The sequence below is a fragment of the Cucurbita maxima genome, unplaced genomic scaffold (assembly GCF_002738345.1).
Source record: "Cucurbita maxima cultivar Rimu unplaced genomic scaffold, Cmax_1.0 Cma_Scf00031, whole genome shotgun sequence".
Lineage (NCBI taxonomy): Eukaryota > Viridiplantae > Streptophyta > Magnoliopsida > Cucurbitales > Cucurbitaceae > Cucurbita > Cucurbita maxima.
In genome coordinates this window covers 2,235,566-2,259,764 of record NW_019272047.1, presented here as the reverse complement: position 1 = coordinate 2,259,764, position 24,199 = coordinate 2,235,566, and the positions used below count along the sequence as shown (strand labels likewise).

General features: G+C 36.2%; 3 protein-coding genes across 10 annotated transcripts; 2 read left to right on the top strand and 1 right to left on the bottom strand.

Moving 5' to 3' along the window:
• The first annotated feature begins 1,217 nt into the window (after positions 1-1,217).
• Positions 1,218-2,954, top strand: LOC111466331. The gene is made up of 3 exons (XM_023110929.1): positions 1,218-1,222; positions 1,827-1,991; positions 2,396-2,954. Exons 1-3 carry the CDS (start codon positions 1,218-1,220, stop codon positions 2,952-2,954), a joined length of 729 nt encoding a protein of 242 aa, XP_022966697.1.
• A 1,286-nt stretch (positions 2,955-4,240) lies between these two features.
• LOC111466564 (F-box protein At3g54460-like) lies at positions 4,241-13,428 on the bottom strand. 7 transcript variants are annotated; one of them, XR_002714397.1, is made up of 9 exons: positions 12,663-13,426; positions 8,946-11,540; positions 8,657-8,870; positions 8,323-8,571; positions 8,188-8,247; positions 7,972-8,102; positions 6,519-6,633; positions 4,501-4,991; positions 4,241-4,363 (listed from the first exon to the last, which is right to left on the bottom strand). XR_002714397.1 is itself a non-coding variant. In XM_023111276.1 (9 exons), exons 1-9 carry the CDS (start codon positions 13,238-13,240, stop codon positions 4,824-4,826), a joined length of 3,891 nt encoding a protein of 1,296 aa, XP_022967044.1. In that variant the 5' UTR covers positions 13,241-13,426; the 3' UTR covers positions 4,241-4,823. The 7 variants fall into 7 exon arrangements, 5 of the variants coding, with proteins under 5 accessions (XP_022967044.1, XP_022967043.1, XP_022967046.1 ...); XM_023111276.1 differs by having other exon boundaries at positions 4,241-4,991; positions 8,946-9,081; positions 9,301-11,540; XM_023111275.1 differs by having other exon boundaries at positions 4,241-4,991; positions 8,946-9,633; positions 9,670-11,540.
• A 199-nt stretch (positions 13,429-13,627) lies between these two features.
• LOC111466597 lies at positions 13,628-18,671 on the top strand. Of its 2 annotated transcripts, XM_023111324.1 has the most exons (5): positions 13,628-13,929; positions 14,010-14,049; positions 14,814-16,679; positions 16,777-16,912; positions 18,388-18,671. In XM_023111324.1, exons 3-5 carry the CDS (start codon positions 15,813-15,815, stop codon positions 18,399-18,401), a joined length of 1,017 nt encoding a protein of 338 aa, XP_022967092.1. In that variant the 5' UTR covers positions 13,628-13,929; positions 14,010-14,049; positions 14,814-15,812; the 3' UTR covers positions 18,402-18,671. The 2 variants fall into 2 exon arrangements, 1 of the variants encoding a protein (XP_022967092.1); XR_002714401.1 differs by lacking the exons at positions 13,628-13,929; positions 14,814-16,679; positions 16,777-16,912 and having other exon boundaries at positions 13,938-14,049.
• Positions 18,672-24,199: the final 5,528 nt, after the last annotated feature.

The following is a 24,199-nucleotide window of genomic DNA, read 5'->3' as shown; positions in this document are numbered from 1 at the left end:
CTTAAGGGGTAGTTACGTACTTTTCCTCTTGGTTCATATCCCAAATTTGTTCTAATCCCCTTCACACTTGCCCTTAATATTATTAATGAGTCTCATATAAATGTCCTTAGTATTTCGAGTCTTTTAGGGTCTTTGAAAGCATCTTAGAATTCTCATAAGGGTATTTTGGTCGTTTAACACTCCAAATCTTGGTTTAAATTCTTAACATATTCTAACGACATTGTTACTTTGTATAATTCTCAACATAAACCCAACGAATCTCACCTCTAAAAACTGGTTTCTCATAAAGAATGAATATTATGATTATTTGGGTGAGTCAATTTTGTGAATAGAATTCTAATTTATGATTGTTAGACTCTTTAGGCAAAATAAACTTTTAGAGAGCAGCATTAAGCTAGCATCAAGGAGTCGTAGTAGTATCGACCTAGACCTATTAAGTAAGTGGTCTTATTATCGGTATGGTTGGAGGAGTTGTGTGATGCATAATGACACGTGTCTAGTGACCCCGCACGTGTCATATGTTTGCTATGTGTACTTTGTTTTATGATATGATATGTTGTATGGTATGATATGTTGAATGATATAATATGTTGAATGGTATGATATGTTGAGGATATGATGTGTTGAAAGATAAGATATGTTAAATGGTACGATATGTCGAAGGATGTAATATGTTGAACGATATGATACGTTGCACTGCATGATATGATATGTTGTTGACATGTATGACATGCGATGAAATATTTTGAGATAAAGATTTATGACGCACAACCCCGAGACATGTTTTGAAGACTATGCTATAAATGAAATGAAATGGAGAAAAAAGGATGGGGTTGTCTTACCCGATTTAATTACTGTGAAAAATGTTGGGATCTCATGCATAAATGTATGTCACATGCATCGGGATATTTTCCCTTATGATGAGTACGAATGTGTACATTATGAAAAGGAAAATGATCGTCATGTTTAACATGATGCTATGATGGTCGATATTCTTTCCGGGTGTTCGACAACAGCATTAGAGATGCTAGTCCGACCAGTATGAGGCCTAGGGGGTGTGCGAATCACCTGGTGGGTCCATATTCACATGTATGGGCAGTGTGTAGGATAGTAAATGCATATCCGATGACCCGAGATGGAAAGTTGCCTAAGAGAATACAATGTTAAATGATAAGTTTCGTTCATGTTGCATGTGTTTGCATTACCTAACCTCAATAATGGGGTCACTTACTGAGTATTTCTTAAAATACTCAAGTCACGTGCCACTTTTATATTTCAGGTAAAGGCAAGGTACCTCTTTATGGTTGATGGCGACATCGCATCAAAGATCATGACAGGTAGTTGCATTTATTTTTCGTAGACTTTAGGTTAGTATAGATCATTGATCTTTCAATATTTTTCCTTTATTTTATTTTAAACCTATAAGTCCACGATATCGTCTTATGAAGAAGCTTTGAATGAATATTTTCTTGTCAAAAGTTATGCCACGCATACTGTAGCGACTTTAGAATAGTAGAAAATTAGAGTCATTACGTTCGTAGTTAATTTTAAGGTTGTTTTTAAGGTTGTTTTTGGGAATTTTGACCTAAAAAGATCTTGTTTGTCTACATTTCTATGTTGTTGTTAAATTACTTTTTGAAAAAACAAAATAATCATGAACTACAAGCACGATATGCCACATTTTTTTGTTGCCTCTCGTCGTTGTTGTTCTTATTGTTGTTGTCATTGTTTTTGTTGTTCTTCGTGTTGTGTGCATGAGATGGAAAAAAGAACAAACCAAAATTATCTAATAAAACTTCAAACCAGATCTTTTTACAAAACCCTAGGCACTCTGGCACTCTAAAAGATCTTCCCACAATATTATTGATCGAAATTTTATCGAGGCTTCTGAGAGAGTCTTTACTCCAATTTAAGTTAGTTTGCAAATTTTGGTACGTTTTAATCAAAGATCCTACAATTTTTTCTCTTCAACATGAACGTATTTTTATCAAGTATTGAGTGATGGTCGATTTTGAAAACTTTATGTATATACTCTCCATAATCACTTTCGCTCTCCCCCAGTCGATCTATGTCCATTCTCGATGTCAACAATCCATTAAAAAAATGAGTTTTTCAATATTTGCAGTCATTCTCATGGCTTGGTTTGTCTTTCCTTCGATAGGGATATTTTCCTCTTTAATCTGACGACCGAAAAGTTTTGTAAGCTCCCATTATCGATTCTTCATTATCCTGGGGATACCTATGACATTGATTTTTCGTTCACAAGCACTGTTGGATTCGGATACGATTCCAATTCTAGGGATTTTAAAGTGATTAGGGTTGTAGAATTTTGGAACCGATATGGAGAAACTAATTTCTCAACTAGAGTGGAAATTTACGATTTGATGAAATAAAGATGGAGGGAAATTGAATCTCCTACTTATGTACGTGCATCAAAGTCACATGTTGCCTCTCAGATGCATCATGAAGGAACATATTATTGGTGGGCATACAAAGAAGGAGTAACTAATATTATACACACATTCGACATGAGGGAAGAAGTTTTTGGCAAAATTTCAGTACCAAACAATATAGCGGAGGAGCGTGAGGAGTATATAAGTATGGAGATTTTGAATGGATCAATTGTTATATTTCACTATCTAGTATCAGGGAATGAAAAAACCTTCGACAATTGGGAGAGGGAGAAAGATGTCATTTCATGGTCAAAAGTAATGACAATTAGTTCTCTTCTTGGAGTTGAGAAACCATTGTTATTTGTAAATTCCAATGAACTTTTAATAGAAACCAATGAAGGGCAAGTGGTTTATTATAATATTAAAACTCACATGACCAAAGTTCTTCCATTAAAACGCATTCACGTGTGTTCACGACAATATTTAAGTTTAGATAAATTTAAATCTATCAAATCCAATCGTGTTTATGTTTACACATACTTCTACTTCCTTGGTTCCTAATCTCTCTATGTTCTTCGCTCATGACCAACATTTCTTTTGTCAACCGCATTTGTAGATGCCTTTGACTTTTAAGTTTAATCTATGATGTCTTAAATTTTGTTTTAGTTGGATTAATTTAATTATTATTATCTTAGTATTAAATGTAATGACCTAAATTTTAACTAACCTAAAGTCGCTACCATCTTCCTAACATAACCTCTTAAGTGAAAATAATCCTTTAAAAGTATTTCATAAAACAATGTCATGGACTTATATGAGTATCTTCATAAAACAATGTCAATGACTTGCATGTTTAAATAATATTCAAAACAATACAAAAGATGTGTGAAAATAAACAAAAATAAAATAATAAAGACCTATACTAACCTAAAGTCTACGAAATTAAATACGACTACCTTATGCATGTGTCATGGTTTTTAATTGTGATGTCATCGTCGGCGGTATAGGGGTGCCTTGTCTTTACTTGAAAATTTAAAGAAATATTCCGTAAGTGACCTCACTATTTGTGTTAGTGAATGCAAACACATACAACTCATGATTTTGAACCTATCGTTAAAATCATCATAGAGGTGACTGACAAAAATAAAAGTGTAGTACTACCCTACACATGACCCACAGGAGCGAGCTTGAGTCCACCAGGCGGTTTGTACCCCCTTGTGCCCATCATAGTCGGGCTAATTGTCTATAACTAAATGCTTGAAGGTCAATAAACCCTCGAATATCATGCAAGACATAAGAATGATGATGATGATCATCAACATCATAGTACACACATCTATACTCATCATCATAAATGATCAAAGTGTGAATTTCATTTCTTCTTCTTCATCATAGTGTACACATATTTGACTACAAGCTCTGCGGCTACTTGAGAAGCATGGAAAGCAGGGAGTGTACCTATTGTAACTTTGGTGCAGTGATTATGACAAAAAGGTCATGAAAAAATAGTTAGAAATCTAACTTCTCTTCACTCCTTTGTTAAAAGAAAGGGAGTAGAAAAGCACTAGCCCTGAGGTTATCCATTTCTATCCTTTCCTGTACCTAAAGTTTAATTCATGGTTACTTCTCAAGAATATAACAAGGTATAGAGATATTAGCTTTCTTGTGATTTAGCTGGAAACCCCTCAATCCACCTTTCTTGGATGCTTGCCCTAATTTCAATCTCTTGCACACTGAACAAAGTAACTGATAAGAAAGAAGATATGTCAGATTTTGTCAGGAACACAGTTAATTGATCAATATAATAAAGTTAAAAGTAGGGCCTATCATAATTTTTTTACCCCTAATTAAATCAAAACAAAACTTGTGCCTATCCATTTGAAATGAAGGTTTTTTAAAATGGTAAATTGTGTAGAGATACTCTACAACATACATGGCATCTTTCATTCTCACACCAGCAGTATTACAACCTGCATCAATATACTTCAATGGCTTAGCCAATTTAGACGAGCAGAACAGATGGTAACAAGTGTACAATTGGGTTACATTTCCCTCAAAAAAATGTGGGAGCAGCTCAAACAAATAAAAGTCTAATCTGAATTCGAACCTGGCCCGCCCTCTGCTACTAGCTCCAGGAAGGGCATCAAGCGAGGGAATTGCTATAACCTGCAGCTCTGTTGTTATCTCTGTCCATCAGAAGCTACTGACTGAATGAATTATACACATTTTGCATATCCAAGTTTTTCTAAACCTAAGTAAGCACCAGTAACACTATGCTGATTGAATTCTTCAGTCTTCAGCAATAACTTGAACTGACAACAAAATGAACGTACACCTACTTCTATTTCTTGACTTATGAATGCAGACCATTTGCTTCGGTTTTCCCTTCAAGTTGTAAAACTAATCTTAATATCATCTGTACACTAACAACTAAATGTTCTCTACATCCTTTTTTATCATAGGATTCGTCCTCACAAACTTGAGCTGAGAAAGATAATTGCTCCCAGCAAAATCATGCAATGAACGATGAGCTCGTGGCCCTTCATAATCAAGCTTGTCAAAGTCTTCCTTCATTAACCTTTTGCACTCACCAGTATCCTTCATTTGAAAGGGGAACAACAAAGCAAGAAAAGAGTAAATTGTGAGGCTTAAAGCATTAAAAGGAACCCCAAAAACTTGCAAGACGTGGAATGTTTCATAATAATCAATCATTTAAGGCGCAAAAAAGAGTTTAGGTAAGAGAAGTATCAAGGATTAGAGAAGACAAGATAATGGACTTGATATGTAATATATACTGGAGTCAGGATTTTTTCTTTTATTTCATACCGAGGCAGATAAGGAAGTTGAGAACTCTTAAAAATGTAAGATTTTTTTTATTGAACCCCACTGGCAAGGTAAATACCTTGAACATATTCAATAGAAAAATCCCCGATCAGCTGTTAGGATTCCCCTAACAAGAAAACACAAAACAGAACTATATTGCAATACCAAAGAGAAATTACCATATCAATAGCCTTTTGGGGGCTATCCTATAAAACACCGACATTTGTAAAATGGCCAAATGTAAGTGTTGGGCACCGATACACTCTGACACGTTGTCGACACATATTTGACACGTTTTGCATGTGTATGTTTTAATTATTTTTTAATTTTCCGATACCATGGGGACATGCTTAGACACAGTTGGGACATGCAATGACAATTAAAATACATCATGTAAAAACTCCCAAGATTTAAATTTTTTATGCCATGTAAAAGAAAGCCCAATACCCAATTAAAGCCAAGCCCACTACACATATAAGCCTTAAAATATTACGGTTTCTTTCCATCATCTTCCTAACCTTCAATTCAAGATGCATCCACGACACACACACACACACACAAGATAAAAATTAAATAAAAAGCTTCTTAGCCACTCATCAACAACGACAACTGACGACCATTGCCAGTTGTCATCAACCACTAGCGACCACCAGTGTAGAGGACAAAGAAGGGGGGAATAAATAGTGTGTACAAGGTTTGTGTTTGATTCTACGTTGTAGTTTTTTGTATAGGACTTATTGGATATTGGATATGTTCATGTTGTTTGTATAAGACTTGCTGGATATTGGATATTGTTGATGTTGTTTTTTAATTGTTATCTTTTTAGTGAATTGTACCGATGTTCCTAGATGTTTAAAAGTAGAATTTTCCGTTGAATGTATTAAATATTCATCACATGTCAAGATATACACATATATATAAATAATAGCAATAACAATAAATAATGAGTCTTAAATGTATCGTATCCTACTTTTTTGAAAATCGATGTGTTGTCATGCATGTGTTCGTGTCTGTATCGTGTCGCATGTCTGTTCCTGTGCTTCTTAAGGGCTATCTCAAAGTCTCACATTAGATGATCCCCAAGTAATTGTTGGTTGTAAATATGTTAATGAGTTGTAAAATCATTTAATGATTTTATTTTATTCTTGTCGTGATCCTTTCCTTTTATGTATTCCATCTTTCTCATGTATAGATAACTATGTATCTTACCATTGATTTTTTTGGAATATAAACATTTTATTCCATTCAACTCTATATCCAAAGGAGGATCACTAATACTGCTAGTATTTCAAAAACATATACCTGTAAAAACTGTACCATTTGCTGCTCAATTGTTTCACGCATTACCAAGGTTTCAACATGAATAGGACGAACAGCACCCATCCGATGAGCACGACTAATAACTTGTTCCTCCATGCTAAAAAACCATAAAATAATTGAGCGAGTTACTATAATTGAAAAAAATCATATACACTGAGCAGTTAAAAATGAAAAATAGTAAAGCACTGCTAAAATGGATTAGTTATTAATGCTTTATCTTCTGAGCCATCAGAGCCAAATGCATATAAGTATTGATCTATTAGTCGAATTAAAAGTTCAAAATGCATGATGAACTAGAAAGATATGGGAAGGAAACCAAGGTAACATAAACGGAAGGATGAAAAAAAGATCATGAATTAGCCTGCTCCTCATATAGCATTCACATCTTCCAAATGAAAGCTAGAATAAATTACACTCTTTTAGACTAGCGTAGGTTTTGTGTACATATTTTGACACAGCCACTCATGCCAAAGGGTTGACTAGCTTTCAGCTTTTTTGCATCTGACAAATTTTGTGTTGGGATTTGCAGATTCAACTTCCCCACAAAAAATATTACATCATGTTTTAGTTACCGACTTTATACATAAATGATATATATTCTTTCTTTTTTTTTTTTTCCTGTGGCAGAAACAACAATTTCATATCAATTCACTCTAGAGCTTTAGGAGCTTATGCTTAAGACATAATGGACTACACAAAGAGACAATATCATGCAACATCATACCTATCCAAGACACCATCCTAATCTACTATGTGCCCCTTGTTGAACTTATTTTCATTTTGCAAGGCAAACTCAGATTGCTAGGGGAGGCTTCCTTCGGGAAGGTCTGGATTCAGAGAAACGGTCTTACTACTTACGCAGTTGACATTTTTTTATGGAACAAGCGCTGTGGTCTATAATTTATTTGAAACAAAAAGGGTGGCTAATGAATCTAATTCTTCGTAGTACAAACTGATGTGTCAATAGATGGGTCGCTAAAAATCCTCAGGAGGTAGCATAACTAACAGCATGAGGAAACTCAACCAAGTAATTTAAAACCTATCTTTCAATGAAACCTCACTTTTAATGGTTGCTTCAAAGTTCAACACATGGACTCAACTAATCTTTCCTCCCATTGACCACATTTTCAGTTAGCAAAACAGATTTGTCTACTCTTGAATTACAAAGAGGGACACACGCCCACTCTCAAACGGGTTGTCTTTTCTCTTAAGTTTGAAAAGTCTTGGTTTTCCTACATGAAGGGTTGTAGACTTGGAGTGACAGGACTCCCTACAGGAGGATGGATGGTAAGGCTTCTCTCTTATCAAAAATTCAGAGCCGCCAAGAGCATCTAAGATGGTGTAGAATTAGTTATCCTTTATTGTACAGTCCTGTAGGAAGGTTTAAGGACATATCATCCATCAAACGACTTGAATCTAAAATGTTTTGTATTACCTTCTGTCCCAGATTGGCTCCATTAGAAAGACGTGAGTTACAAAGCTCAAATCAAGACCCAATGCAGCACTTCCATCCATCAAAAGCGCCATGCAGCTTGAATCATGCTGAAACATGGTCAATGACTTCATCTGCAAAGGTGAAACAGCATCGATTTACACCAGCATAATACCTATATATCAACACGTGTGAAAATTATAGAACTGAAGAACATACCTTATTACTAGCATGCATTGGACTATACATCCCAGCAAATTTGATGCCGGCAATGGCTAACTGGCCAAAGAGAAATGGTGTGAAGTACAGATCGTTGTAGAAAATTTCTGGAATTAAAAATATTAAAAAAACTACCTGTTGTTCAATGACGTGTATATGCTCAAGAAATTGAGAGAAAATAAGAACTTTCTCCCTGACTACTTCATGATCTGAAGCGATGGTTCTTGAGTGGTCCATTTCCTGGAGTAATGTATCATGTTTGTGAAATGAAGAGGGAGGGATCAAAGTAATCTTATCATTTGCTTCGCCTAAAGCTTTCAATCTCTGAATGAGATATGCAACTTTACTACTGGACGTTGATTGCCAATCAGGATCCCAGTCATCCTGTAAATATCACACATCCTGATCAGATTTTGATCAAGTTAGAAAGCAAATATTTACAAGTAACTATTTCTCATAGTCAGCCTACTTGCTTATATGATGGTTGCAACTCTATCAGGTCTATGGGGACAGGCCACTTTGGGTTGGGATTTTCAGGCCGAGCTAAGGTTTCAAGAGTCTGCATCACATATAACTTACCACATCCAGGGAAAGTGCACCCCTCACTATCCAAAGCAACACAATCAAGGCACAAAAGATGCCTACATGGTGCAATCACAGGTAACCGACACCATTCCCCACACCTATATATGTGAAAGCATTTTTTGATTAGTAAAATAAAACATTGTGAAAGAGTCACATGCAAAGTGAAATAATACCTAGCACAGTTCCCACCATAAAGGAGATTATATTTTATAAACGAATACTCTTGTGACATAGGATCCAACCCATCATCAACAAGAATATCCATGGTTTCTTGAATATCTTCACCAGCTTCTGTAACTTTAATATGTCCTGCCACACAGCAAGATAGTCTGATGTTCTTGATGGTTGTACTTCGAAATTTCCATTGTTTTGGATTCAGTAAACTTTCAACATGGGAAGGATCATTCCAGTCTGCCATTAATATATTACGCCGCACCGTAACTACAAGCTCATTGTAAGTCTGAGCATGCTCTTCTGTAAAATTTAGGTATGTTACTTTCTTGATGCAAGGTGGGATCGATAGCAAATCTGCCTTTCTTGCACTGATCATACACCTACGAAGTAAGTTCAACAAAAGTAACCTTCCTTCCTCCATCTCTGCCTCAAAGGGTCTGAGAATACCAGCCTCCCATGACTTATAATTCTGACCATAGGCTTCTTCGTGAAGAAACCTAAGTAATGGTTGAAGATGTGAAAGCTGACTATTAGGTGTGTTAGGAGTTGGAGTTCCTGTTAGTATCCAGCGATTTGAAGATACCAATGAAATAGCCATTTGCAACTTGTTTGTCAAGTTAAGACTAGAGCCAAGGGTGTGCCCTTCATCTAAAATGACCCTATGCCAATGCACTTGCATTAATATACTTCTCTTCCGTGGTCCCCATTCCGCACTTAACCGACTAAATGTGGTAATAACAACATCATAATCCCATGCTAAACAATGCGCAGATGGTTTTTTATGATCAGTCCATACATAAACCATTAACTGACCAGGTCTGACATGTTTTTGGATTTGAGTCTTCCAGTGATCAACTAGATTTGATGGAACAACGATCAGGGTTGCTCTTGATAAATATAACCTAACTGAATCTAGTGGAGCACACAATGCAGATCTCAAAGCAGCAACATCAAATGCCAAGTTGTGAAGATTATGCGGATAGTACCATCTGATAGTGCCTTTTTCCATTTTCCTTACTAAACCAAATGCTTCAAATATTTGATGAAAACCTCGGGCATCACCACCAGGAACCACAGAAGATGTTAATATAGGACTTCTTAAACCAGTTCTTTCCATTTCTGAAACTTTTTCAGCGGTAAGACTAGAAAGCCAATTCAAGGCTCTCTTTGTTCCAGAATTTATCAGTGCACTGTTTTCCTTGAGCACACTGGTGAAGAACGAAATATTCTTCTCCTCTCCTCCAGAAGTTTCTTTGCTGTAGAATCCTGGAATATTAGTAATTGGACGGCATTGGTCATAAGACTCTTCTGGAACACTGCAACTTTGGTAAAAAGGATCAGTATTCATACTACAAAACCAAGCTGCACTAGCATCAGATGCAGAAATTTCTGCAAGCTTCCGCCACTTGTGACAAGCATCACACTGAACCCATGTGTCCTTATATTCAAGTTTATCTGCTGCGGTCATCCCAGGCACGTCAAACTTGCTTGTGAATCCATTAGACACATCATCTCTCTTTGTCCCAGCAGCAAACTTCCTTGTCCACGTCCTGGTTGACTTTTTACCAGTATTCGGTTCTTTGGAAAGGCTAGACATTCCTTCATATGTGAACAGAAGATTTCTCTTGACAGTACTCAAGCTTCTAGTGCATCGAACCATATGAACATCTTTTGCATAGTCTGCAGATGATGGAGACCTCAGATCATTGCCAGCACATAAATCATTAGTTGCTGTACGTCTGTCAACCAAGGCTGTCAGCCTTGCCCTTTTAGGTGTATGAAATGCTAAGTTCTCAAATCCTTTCAGAGAACTAAAATCCATAGCTTCCTTGACCAGGCAATGGTTGCTGCTAGAATTATTTTTACTGCTAACCTCATAGTAACCACATTTTCGATTGCCATTATGTGTGCACCAAATAATTTTTACTCCAGCTGGTGGTTCTGCTATTGTCCCCTGAGTCTTTAAGATAAGGGACAGAGCAGTTATTGTCTTTCCTAAGCCAGGTTCATCACAAAAAAGCCCCCCACGAAAGTCAGAGATAGCTGGGGCTCCCCCAGTCACTATTTCACCAGTAACAGTATTTATGTGGAAAGATAAACCATCTTCTGCTGAAACAGGTACATATAAAGGATGGTAAAACACTTCAACATTCCTCTCACGGTGTAACATCCATTCAACAGCTGCCTGTTGATGAGGATACAATTTTAGTTTCATGCATGGCATGATTGATGCAGCTAAGGATTTCAGATGGCGGCAAGTTGAGGCAACCCGAATAAGATCCAAGGGGCAAAGAGCTTTCAGTATATTAATTAGAATGTCATCTGATATGTCCCAAATACCTGATTGAGTATGATCATCCTCTGGTTTCATTCTTGTATGGTCAGATTTGCTCGACTTAACAATACTAGGTAAGCTCCTAAATATTTCATGAAGTTCAAAAAGCCTTTTATTTGGAGAACCTTCAGAACTAGTGTGCAATTTGCAATTGTGGACATGACATTCTGCGAGATTCCACACGCTCTTCCTAACCGTGTCTGCATCTCGCAAATAGTCTTCTCCAACAAGTATAGAGCTTCTCTCTTGCCATTCACAGCTGAAATTATATAACAATATGCTTAAAACATTTCGTATAAAACCAAATTACATTAAAAAAATAATAATAAATAAGATTGCTAAAAGAAATATAGACCTCCTCTCTCTCCATTTACAGCTGCAAATACATACCACCATAAACTTTGTGTGAAACAAAGTCCATTAAAACCAAAGCTATTAAAAGAACTAGGAGTAGTAGATCCTACTTAACAGAGGAAAAAACAAACAAATAAGAACAAATGCACAGCTACAGATTACAACTTAAACCCAATCTTGTAAAACTAAAAACAAAATCATATTTTTGAACTGTTTGGTCTCTAAAACAAATAAGGTGCCAAAACAATTATTCAAAAATAAATAAGGGACTAAACCATCAAGCACTTTCGAGCTCATATTTAAAGAGATCCTTTCATTCCTTTCCTTTCAAGAACTCAAACAGTAGGGCAATATCTATGGACCCTATCTCCTTTAAATTTAAGAACTTTTCATAATAATACCACTCATTTATAAGTACCTATGGAATTGGTTCGAGCATGAAAGAAGGTCTGGTTTCTTCATCATGTAAAGGCTACTAAGAATATTAGAGAGTGGAAGAAATTGTTTCTTTGGGTCTCAATAGAAAGGAGCCGTTGATAGAGAAGATTAATATGAAATAAAATTGTAAGAAGAATTTTTTTTTTTTTTTCTTTTACCAAATAAGAACTGTGAAGCCGGAGTAGATGGAGATGAAAGCTCGAAATAACCAAAAACTTTACTTTTTTCACCTATATCAGTATGTGCTGTCTTCTAAGCACTTATATGGCTTTGTGAAAAAGTTACAACCCATATCAGCCTTCTAAGCACTTTCAAGTAGCTATATAATGCATAAAGGTTTCTTGATTGGTAGATGAAAAAAAATGTCATTTATGTTTGGTTTTAAGTTAACATATTCTAGTTCTTTGGTAGGACAAAGATTTTTGGAACGTTAATCTGATTATTCAAAAAAAGAAACAAAAGCAGTAGCCAGTCAAAGTCCTCGCTAACAGTTACAAATAAGTTGTGTCGATGAAAGTCACTGAAAAATACTAATCCAAGTTCTAATTCAACCCCAAAAAAATTGAATAAAACTAAAGCAATCCATCACCTTAAATGCCGAAATAGCGCACCAGCAACCGTCTTAGATCTAGGAAACTGCCAACCAGACCACAATTCAATGGGAAGATGAACATCAACCAACAACACAACCCTGGCCTCCTCATAGACACCAATGTCAACGAAAATCACCTGCGCGTCAATCTTCAAACACTTATGCACTACCAGAGCGTGAATTTGATGCACAGCGCTCATACTGCCATTAACCATCCCCATCCTATTCGTCCTCTTCTTCCTCGAGGTCCTACTTCCCCTCCCAGAAACCTCCCGCTTCGGAGTAAAATCTCCCATCCCCATCGAACCAGTTCCGTCTCCGCCTACCGTCCCCCCACATTGCTCGGAATCTTGACGCGAAACGCCGCCTTTCGATAGCGGTTTGGGGTTTACCTCGATCGGAGAAAGGACGACACCGTTTTCTGAAGTGAAATAAACATCAGAACTCTCATCGGAAACATAACAACGCGTACCTGGACGTAGAGCATTCGCCAGTTCGGATTGCAGTGAAGGGACGGCCAGAACCACACAGAAGAAGCCGCAGAGCTTGTAGTCAGAGAAGTCGTGGTCGTCCATTGGAGGAGCTTGGATTGAAGTAATTCCGGAGATTAGGTGAATGAAGATTGGAGATTGCTAGAGAGTAGACCAGGGGCGTACATTGCTCGGAGCGAAAACCGCCATAAGAGCGGTTTTCAAAGCTTCTGTAACAGCCTTTTGTTTTTTTTCTTCCCTTTCCCTTTCCCTTTCCCTTTCCCTTCCCCTTCCCCTTCCCCTTCCCTGAATTTCACTGGGTATGGACGTGGGCCCGCTCTGGAAACTGGATAATAATAATATATTATTTTTTAATAAAAATAAAATATCAATGTGGAAAATATCTAATTTATTTATTTACAAATATTTATTTAATATTTAGAACTCGATTTCTATATATATTTTTTTTAAAAAAATTACCTTCTAGTTTATTTAAAAATTTTCTAATTTTTAATGGAAAATTTTGTTTATGAAATTTTATATTAGGGACAAAAGTGACAATCTCAAAATATCCCAACTTCGGCCCATTTTTGTATTGTAGCCCAATCATTAATGGCCCGTTTGTACTTCATCGAGCATCCACAGGATCGGTCGTCGACCTTTTTTCTCACCAGGTAAGTTTCTCCGTCACAATTTGATTCGTTTCTTTCTGTTCTTTGCTGCTTTTTCTTCTGTTCTGTTTCTTCTTCATCGGGCATTCACAACGATCCATCATCAACCTTTTTTCTCACCATGTAAGTTTCTCCTTCACGGTTTGATTCGTTTCTTCATGTTCTATGCTATTTTTTCTTCTGTTCTACTTCTTCTTCATCAGGCATTTACAGCGATCGATCGTCGACCTTTTCTCTCACTAGGTAAGTTTCTCTGTCACGGTTTGATTCATTTCTTCTGGTTCTTTGCTGCTTTTTCTTCTGCTCTACTTCTTCTTCAACGGGCATGACCTTTTCTCTTGTGTTTGTTGCTTTTCGTGACCTTTTCTCCTCTGCTCTAACCTGTGTTTACTGCTTTTTCATTTGTTCTACTTCTTCTTCAACGAGCGTGATATTTTCTCTTGTGTTTGCTGCTTTTTCTTCTGCTCTAACCGCTTCTCTTGTGTTTGCTACTTTTTCTTCTACTCTACCTCTTCTTCATCGGGCATGACATTTTCTCTTGTGTTTGCTGCTTTTTCTTCTGCTCTAACCTTTTCTCTTGTGTTTGCTGCTTTTTCTTCTGCTCTAACCTTTTCTCTTGTGTTTTCTGCTTTTTCTTCAGCTCTAACCTTTTCTCTTGTGTTTTCTGCTTTTTCTTCTGCTCTAACCTTTTCTCATGTTTTCTACTTTTTCTTCTACTTAACTTCTTCATCGGGCGTGACCTTTTCTCTTGACAATTTTAGTATAATTGTTTAGTATTTATTTACTTGAATAAGTTAGAGAAATTGTTACTCTTTTGTTGAGAATAATGGTTAGTAATTGTTTAACTTGAGAATAAAGTGTAGCAAACTAGTTGTGCTTTCTCCCCTATAAATACCCATGAGATGTATGTTGTTTTCACATCAACAAAAGAGAATTGAAAAGCATAAGTGCTCAAAGTTCCTTGTTCCAAAAGATCTCTCAATCTCAAGTTGTTCTTCCTGCTTCAGTTGTTCGTTTCGACATATTTCGTTTGTGGGTCATTTCCAACATTTGGTATCAAAGCTAGGATGCCGAAACAAATACCGTTGCCATACAAAGTTTCTGGAGGAGATGTGACAGCGATAACGAGCGGAAGGAAGGGGAGTGTAACGCCACAGTACCCGTTACTCACGAAGAGTAACTACGTAGCATGGTCAATAAAGATGCATGTTAACTTACAGAAGGCACAGGGCATGTGGGATGCCATCGAGCATGGTGATAAAGTTGAGGAGCGTAATGACAGGATGACTCTTGCCGCCATCTATCAAACAGTCCTAGAGGACGTTCTTCTCATGTTGGCAGAGAAGGACTCGACAAAGGCAGCATGGAAGAAGCTGCAAAATGCATGTAGGTGAGGAACGTGTTAAGGAAACAAAGGTGCAGACCTTGAAGGGCTGGTCTAGCAAGAATCCTACCAAGACCTTGAAAGATATGAAAGATCTCCCTCCAAGCCGTACATACGACTTTCAAAAATTTGATTTTTTGAGTGAGTTCGAGGCTATCCCAATGAAGGACGGTGAGTCAATAGACGACTTTGTCATGAAGTTGACGACGATCGTCAGTGACATCCATTCATTAGGCAACGTGATGGAGGGGATCTCCGTCGTCAGGAAGTTCCTTCAAGCTGTTCTCTCAAGATTCATGTAGATTGTTACTTCCATCAAGTAGTTCGGTGACCTCAAGAACATGCGGTTAAGGAAGTCGTTGATCGTCTTAAGGTCCATGAGGAGAGACTTCATGGCTACGAAGACAAAGAGGAGGAGAAATACCTCTTACTCATACATGAGGAGTGGCTCACATGGACGAAAAAGAAAGATGCAGATGACTCTTCTTCTTTAGGTACAAACGAATGTAGCAGCCATAATAAAGGAAAAAGAGGTCGTCATGACTGCGGTCATGGTGGCAAAGGTGGTCGTGACAATCCCTCACAAACTCATGAAAATGCCAACCCTCGGAAGGACAAGAGTATGATCAAGTGCTACTCTTGTAGAAAATGCGAGCATTATACGGCAGAGTGCCGCAATAAGGAGCGTGATGAGGAGGTAAACCTCATGTTCTCAGATGATGAAGAACCCACAGTGATGTTGACCGAGGAAATGCCCAATTTGTTGATGCTCAATGAAGATAAGGTTATAGCGAACCCCTTCACAGACAAAGAAGATCAAGTGGAGACCAGCATGTGGTACCTAGACAACGGAGCGAGCAACCACATGACTGGAGATCGAGCAAAGTTTAAGAAACTTGATGAAAAATTCATTGGAAACGTAAAGCTTTGCGACAGATCAATTGTACCAAACTATGGTAAAAGATCTATCTTGTTCCAGTGTAAGAATGGTGATCAACGTCTATTGACCAAGGTGTATTACATCTCGAGTTTGAAAAGCAATATTATTAGCCTTGGTCAAATGATAGAAGAAGGTAGCAGAGTGGAGATAGTCAACCCGTTCCTCAAGATATATGAACAAAACAGAACTCTGTTGATGAAGGTAAAACAATTGCGAAATCGCCTATATAAGATACTATTGAAAGGCTATCAACATCTTCAAAAAGTATCTATTGGCGTTGGCAGCAAGAAAGTGAAGAAGAAACCAACGGGTCAGGAGAAAAAGGAATCGAAAAATAAATCCAAGAAGCAACCAGAGGTTGCTTCAATTAGCAAAGTGCAACTTACAAGTCGATTAGACTTATCATCTCAACAAAGGAGACCTAGAACAAGACCATTAGAGCATAAGAGAAATGAGACTTCAAACTTGTCATCTCAACCAAAGAAACATAGAGACAGGCTTAAAAAGAAGGTTGAACACAGAGGAGTACGTAACAAGAATTTTTTACATGTAAGCCTTGATGATACATTCTCTGCGCATAAGAGGAGTGGAAGAAATTGTATGTTGCAAAATTAAAATTTCTCTTGAAGAAGACAAAGTTGATTAGGGACCAAACAAAGTTGAAACTAGAGAGCAACGTGCAGACATTCTCACCAAGAGCCTAGCAAGGGTTAAATTTGCAGACATGCAGGAGTTGCTCGGAGTGAAGAATATCAAGCAAAGTCAAGCATACGGAGGAGAATGTGAGTTAATAAGCTTGACTTAGTGTAACAACCCGAAATTTTCTACTTAATTTAAGGTCGCTATTGTATACATATCATGGACATTGAATGCAGAAATACTTCATTTAAACTTTTATAAAACATAAGCTTTAGCTTAAAACACAGTCATGGACTACCCTATGCTTGTGCCATGGTCTCAAGTTGCGATGTCATTGTCAGCCATACATGAATGTCTTGCCTTAACCTAAAAAATGTAGTAGCACATGACTTGAGTATTTAAAGAACATGGGAATGCAATGACAGGACCTATCCTTTCAATCCATTTTCCTACGATACTATCCTAACGGGTAACTTAGATGTGTACCATATACTCTACACACAGCCCATATGTGCGAGTATGGACTCACCAGTTAGTTCGCACACCGCTGGGCCACTTTCCTTGTCGGGCTAGCATACTCTGGGAGCTCCTTAGGCTAGACACCCGTTATAACTAATAACTGTCACGGCAGCATTAGGTTAAACATAATGATCGTTCTCCTACCTGACCATCGCAACATTGTGATAAATATAATAATCGTTCTCTTGCTTGGTCATCGCAGCATTATGATAACCATAGATTGGTTTTCTGCCTCGTAACTTGTGTCCGTACTATTATGAGATATCCCCCAATGCATGAGCACACAATAATGAATAAGGTCCCAACAATTTTTTTCATTTTCATTATCATTTAATACAACCCCGCTTGCGTTCCGTACATATCATATTGTTTTTCATCATTTCACATATCTTTTATCATATCATTTATCATATCTTTCATGCATACGTCGGGGTTGTATTTCATGCTAGTTCGTCGTTTTGCATGTCAATCATATCATATCATTCAAATTACATAAATATATCATATCTTAACATTATATGCTTCCAGACATAACAATTTTCATCATATACATATCATACCATAACATATCGCATCACAATATAGCATATCATAAACATGTCAATTTTCACATATTTCGTACCATAAAATATTTCATATCATATTGCAACATATATATATATATATATATCATAATCATATCATATCGTAAACATTTCATGGTCATATCGCTCCCTAACTTAGCATAGCCTTAACATTCTTATACATATCAAAGTCATATCGTTACATGAACGTACTTTAGTCATATCGTTACAGGAATGTATCCTAATGCTATCAATCTATCCATCTATCATAATCCTATCTCTTTCTACCCATAACCTAACTATATTCTTTTATCAATCGATCGTGACCAGATCATTTTATCAATCTCTCATATTCATAACACTTCGATGCGTAACCTAACCTTAATGTTTCATGAACATATCTTACTCCTATCATTACATTACGTTTAGTGCATCCTTCTCGTATCTTATCTCAAACATATCATTAAACACCTCATATCGTAAGTGTTATCATATAATTCATATATTATAACATATACATATCATATGATAAGCAGGTGATAACACGTGACAGAGAGATTTCAGAAATTTTGGAGCTCCTAACACACATAAAAGCTAGCTTGGAAAGACACGCATCATCTATGTAAGTATCCATACGAACTTTAGTCAAGTAATACTTGTAGGAGTCGCTAAGATGTGCTCACATGCAAACATTCCTTACCTTAGGTGGTTAAATAATGCATGCTAAGGACTTTGGAAATAAGTTTTTAGATGAGTATGTACTATGTATATGTTACGGTAAAATTACCGTCATGTTATACCTCTAAATTGAATATTTCGAGAACCATATTAGTTTATGTATTAAGCTAGGAATAAAATATGAACGAGTGTGGTATGCATGTTGGTTTGTGTATTAAGCAAGGCTACACATAAACTATGGTTTATTAATAAAGAGAAATATTTTTACACTCAATCAAATTACACATTTTTTTTCAAAACAATTTCAGTATAATTAATTTATGAAACTTTAATAATATAAATAAAGATTTTTATTTATTTAACTTATTTAAATAAAATAAAATAAAATAAAAAGTATAATTTTTTTTCTCTTAATTTTATCTAACTAATCTTTAAAATAATTTAGAAAAATCTAATAATATGTTTTAAAATCTCCTAAAGATTAATAATATGTTCATCCTTCTTCATCTCCCAAATGTACAAGTCTCTTCCATTCTCCGTTATTCGAGGGTGAAATATAACCATGTTTCCATTCAAAATCCTAATTGTTATACACGTCTCAAGTTCATTCGCTTTACAGTCCGGTATTGAAATTTCATCAAAAAAATTTTTACTCATGCTAAACGTTTGTATAATATTACTTCCTCTTATTTTTCTAGACAGGGGATTCAATTCCTTTCCATCTGTATCTTTTCTCAAATCATAAATTTCCACTCTAGTTGGACCAATTTCATCATATATGTGCACAAATTCTACGACCCTAACCACTTTGAAATCCCTAGATTTGGAATCGTAATTGAATCCAACAGCATTTGAGCCGGAATAATTAAATTCACAAACAGATTCAGTATAGTGAAGAATCGACAGAGGGAGTTTACGAAACTCTCTGGTCGTCACATCAAAGAGGAAAACATCTTTTATGGAGCGATATACAAACCAAGCCATGAGAATGACCACAAATCTTGGAAAATGGAGTATCTTTACCCGATAGAAAGTCTAAATCGATATAGATATAGATCGATCGAGGTGATGAGAAAACTTGAGGATAGAGTATATATGTTTACATGATCTAAAATCCCGAATGATGTGGTTGAGAAGAATAGACTTATGTTGCAAACTATCTACTCTCTCGGTCTTTCACAAGGTCAAGCTACCATTAAAGACGATGGGAAGAGATTCCAAATAATGTGTATTTTTATTAACCACATTGGCACCAAAATAATTTCCCCGATTACAAGTGCCAACCAAATCTATTTTTAACAAAATCTATTTAGTGTCATTTTTAAAAGTGTTTTTAAAAGGAAGGTAAAGTAAAAAGGAAAAATATTTAAAAACATCTTTTTAACCATGTTATAGATTCATGGGTTCACAATAAAATTATTAAATAATTATGTTAAAAATAAAAACGTTAAATTTAAATAAAAATAATATACTTTAAAATTCTTAAATATAGATATAATCTATGAATAATGAACTCAATATGTTTTTTATTCGACATTACTTAAATATATGATGACGTTAAATGATGATATGATGATGTGATGGTGCATGATAACAAAATGATGTGAGACGTATGATGATGAAATGACTTAATATGATGATGTCCATATTAAGATGATGTGCATATATTAAATGTCACAATGCGTTCGTGACGATGAATTTTCAAAGACACGACCCTAGTTAATGTTAATGATGATGAATATATGAAGGTCAATGTGTGCATGTTACTTAATGTGTGAATGGTATATATGGTTGTGTCATGAAGATGATTTAAGGATGAAAACTATAGGGATCTCATGCATTTTGTGTGTTCATATACATTTGGATACTTTCCCATTTATGATGATAAGTACGAACGCACATATTATGATGATGATAATCATGCGTCACATGACACTCGGGGTTTGCTGATGTAACGATCCTAATTTTTTTAGTTAATCTAAGGTCGTTATAGTACATATAACATGAATATTTAATGCGGAATTTCTCTATTAACTCTTTATAATAACGTCAACATTAAACTTTGCATGCTTCATTTATTACCTTGGAATAAAACTAAATGAAAATAAAACTCAACCTATATTACAGAATGAAATGAAATTCAATCTAAACTAACCTATACTACTAAATGAAAATACAATTCAACTTATACCAACTTATACTGCTAAAATTAAATGTGAATTTATCCTATGCATGTATCATAGTCTCGGGATTGCAATGCATCCGTCAGCTTTATAGGGGCGCCTTGCCTTCATTTAAAAAATGTAGCAACACGAGCCTTGAGTATTTAAAATACTCAGTATGCGACCTAAAATAGAAAGATCTAGGGACCTCATGCATTATTGTTTGCTCATGCATCGGGAGATACCTCTATTCCTTCACGATAGTATGGACGCATACACTACTAGGAGGAGAACGATCATTATGTTTGACATAATGTTGTAGTGATGGCCACTACTTCTAATGGGTGTCTGGCATCGATAGCTACCAAAGAATGCTCGCTCGACAAGAAAGAGGCCCAGAAGGCGTACGAACCGATCGGTGAGTCCATACTCGCACGTGTGAGTCGTGTATAGGAAATTAATTACACATCCAAGTTGCCCATTAGGATAGCCACAGTAAGAAAAAAAAGACTGTTATGATGGGTCCCATGCATATATTCGTATGTTCTTGCATTATCTTCAGGTTTCTTCAAACTAAGTCTATTTAATTATTATTTTTTTTGCTATTTCATTTGAAGTAAAAGTTATTAAAAAAATTATTTTTCCATTGATTAAAGAACATATGTCAATAAGACATCTATTAAATATTGACATAATTTTGAAAAATTGACTCTTTTATATTTTGGAACTAAAAAAATAACTGTGAGAAAAAAAGAAAAAAATAATCCCCAACAAAAAATAATTGTGAAGGTAAAAAACAAAAAAACCGAAATGGTAAAAGATTGAGTACCATTTTTAGTGTAATAAGAGTACGGGATGAAAGGAAGTTAAGGGACCGTCGTCATACCTAATTAATACTTATGCATGTTTAGCTAACTATTTTAACGCTATACCATCTTAAGGTGTTGTTAAATGGATGAAGTGCTATCATATACCTTTGTATCGGCTAAGTTCATGAGTTGGTGGAGATAAGCAAACTCAAACCGCTGACATCCACCACAGAGTAAACCATCGCCTCTCAGGCCCCGACTGATTCTACCATCGCGGTCGTATAATGACCCAAGTTCACTGCTAACAAATATTGTCCTCTTTAGCCTTACCATCAAGGCTTTAAAACGCGTCTTTTAGAGTTACATAGCGGAACCGATACTCCTCTCTAGATACTGTCCTTTTTGGGCTTTCCCTTTCGAGCTTCCGCTTTTGAGCTTTCCCTTATAGGCTTCCCCATTACACGTATGCTAGGGAAAGGTTTCCACACCGTCTCTATCCATTTTTAAGTCTTTTGTTTAAATATAATATTTATACTCTTGAAATTTTTAGGTCTAAATAAATAGTTTTATCAATTAAAACGGTCAACTTTAATATTTGAGCTAATTTAATTATATGATTTTCATAACATTTGCATTATAATTGGTAGTTACTTGAAATTTATTTTAAAAAGAAAAAAAATCTTTTGAGATTTGTGTATGAATATGTGTTAAGAATAGTTGACTGTTCATTATAAGGCAAATATCTAGATATTTGAGTTACATTACGACTTACCATATTTGCCCTTTTATTAAATATAAATATATTGTATTCATTTATTATTCATTTATTTTATTGTTATTTCTATATTATTTGTAATTTACCATATTTTTGTATTCGGTAAATGATTATAAATAAGATAACTCTCACCACCATTTAGTTGTGGTGGATTTAGCAAACATTTACATGGTATCAGAGCCCTTTCGGTTTAACAACCCTAATTCTTTCTTCTCTATGGCTTCCAAATCTTCTTATCATATTCTTCCTTTCAATACTCTAATCCATATGATCACCATTAAACTTTCTTCCTCTAATTATCTTCTTTGGAAAAACCAACTTCTCCCTCTCTTGAGAATCAAGACATGCTGGGCTATGTTGATGGAACTATGGTTCCACCACCTCACTTTGAACCAGAAACCTCCTCAACACTCAACCCCAAATATTTGGCATGGAGAGCAGCCGATCAACGACTTCTTTGTCTCCTGCTCTCCTCTCTCACTGAGGAAGCCATGGTTGTATCGTTGGTCTCTCTACTGCACGTGATGTTTGGCTTGCGTTGGAAACTACGTTCAGCCATCAATCGAAAGCTCGTGAACTGAGACTCAAGGATGACTTGCAGTTGATGAAACATGGCACCAAACCTGTTGCTGAGTATGCCCGTGCCTTCAAAAAAATTTGTGGCCAACTTCATGCCATTGGCAGACCTGTCGAGGACATTGATAAAGTACACTAGTTCTTTTGTGAACTCCGCACCGAATTTTCAGCTTTTTCTACTGCTCAGATGGCTCTCACCCCTATCCCCTGTTTTGCAGATTTACTCTCTAAAGCTGCAAGTTTTGAGTTGTTTCAGCGCTCCCTTGAGTTCTCTGACTTCACTCCTACAGCATTCACAGCCACTAATCGTGGTCGCACCCATGGAAGCCACCCTGCTTTCTTTAGCAACTAGCGAGGTCGTTCTTACTCTCACAAAAGCAACTCTTCTAATCGAGGACGTACTCTCACAAAAACAACTCTTCTAATCGAGGACGAACCCACTCAGGTCAAGGTCATCGACCACTGCCAAATATGTCGCAAAGAGGGTCATTATGCTGACCGCTGCAACCAACGGTATGTTCGACCTGATTCTTCTCATGCTCACCCTGCTGAATGGTTTCTGGACACTGGGGCTTCGGCCCATATGACTGTCGACCCATCTATTCTGGATCAGTCTAAAAATACACGGGTAAGGACTCTGTGATCGTAGGAAAAGGTGTATCCCTACCCATTACCCACACCGGTACTCTCTCTCCAGTTCCAAATATTCACTTATTAGATGTCTTGGTTGTCCCTCACCTCACTAAATTAACGTCTAATTTTCCTCTCTCCGTTACATTTACTAATAATCTTATTACTATCTAGAATCGTCAAACAGGAAGGGTGGTGGTAACCTGTAAAAGAGATGGAGGGCTATATGTGTTGAAGCGCGGCAATTCTGCTTTTATTTCAGTTCTTAGAAACAAATCTTTACGTGCTTCATATGATTTATAGCATGCTCGCCTGGGTCATGTAAATCATTTTTTTATTTCATTTTTAAATAGAAAATGTCATCTTTCTCTTACGTCTTTATTGCCTTCTCCATCATTATGTAATATTTGTTAGCTTACGAAAAGCCATCGATTGCCTTATTCCCGCAATGAACGTAGGTCGTCTCATGTGTTAGATCTTATTCATTGTGATCTTTGGGGTCCTTCTCTCGTCAAATCAAATTCAGGTTTTCTTTATTATGTTATTTTTATTGATGGTTATTCTCGATTCACTTGGCTTTACCCTTCAAAATTTAAATCTGATTTTTTTGATATTTTTCTTCAATTTCAAAAATTTGTGGAAAATCAATATTTTTCTGGTATCAAGATATTTCAAAGCGATGGTGGTACCGAATTTACTAGTACTTGTTTCAAAACTC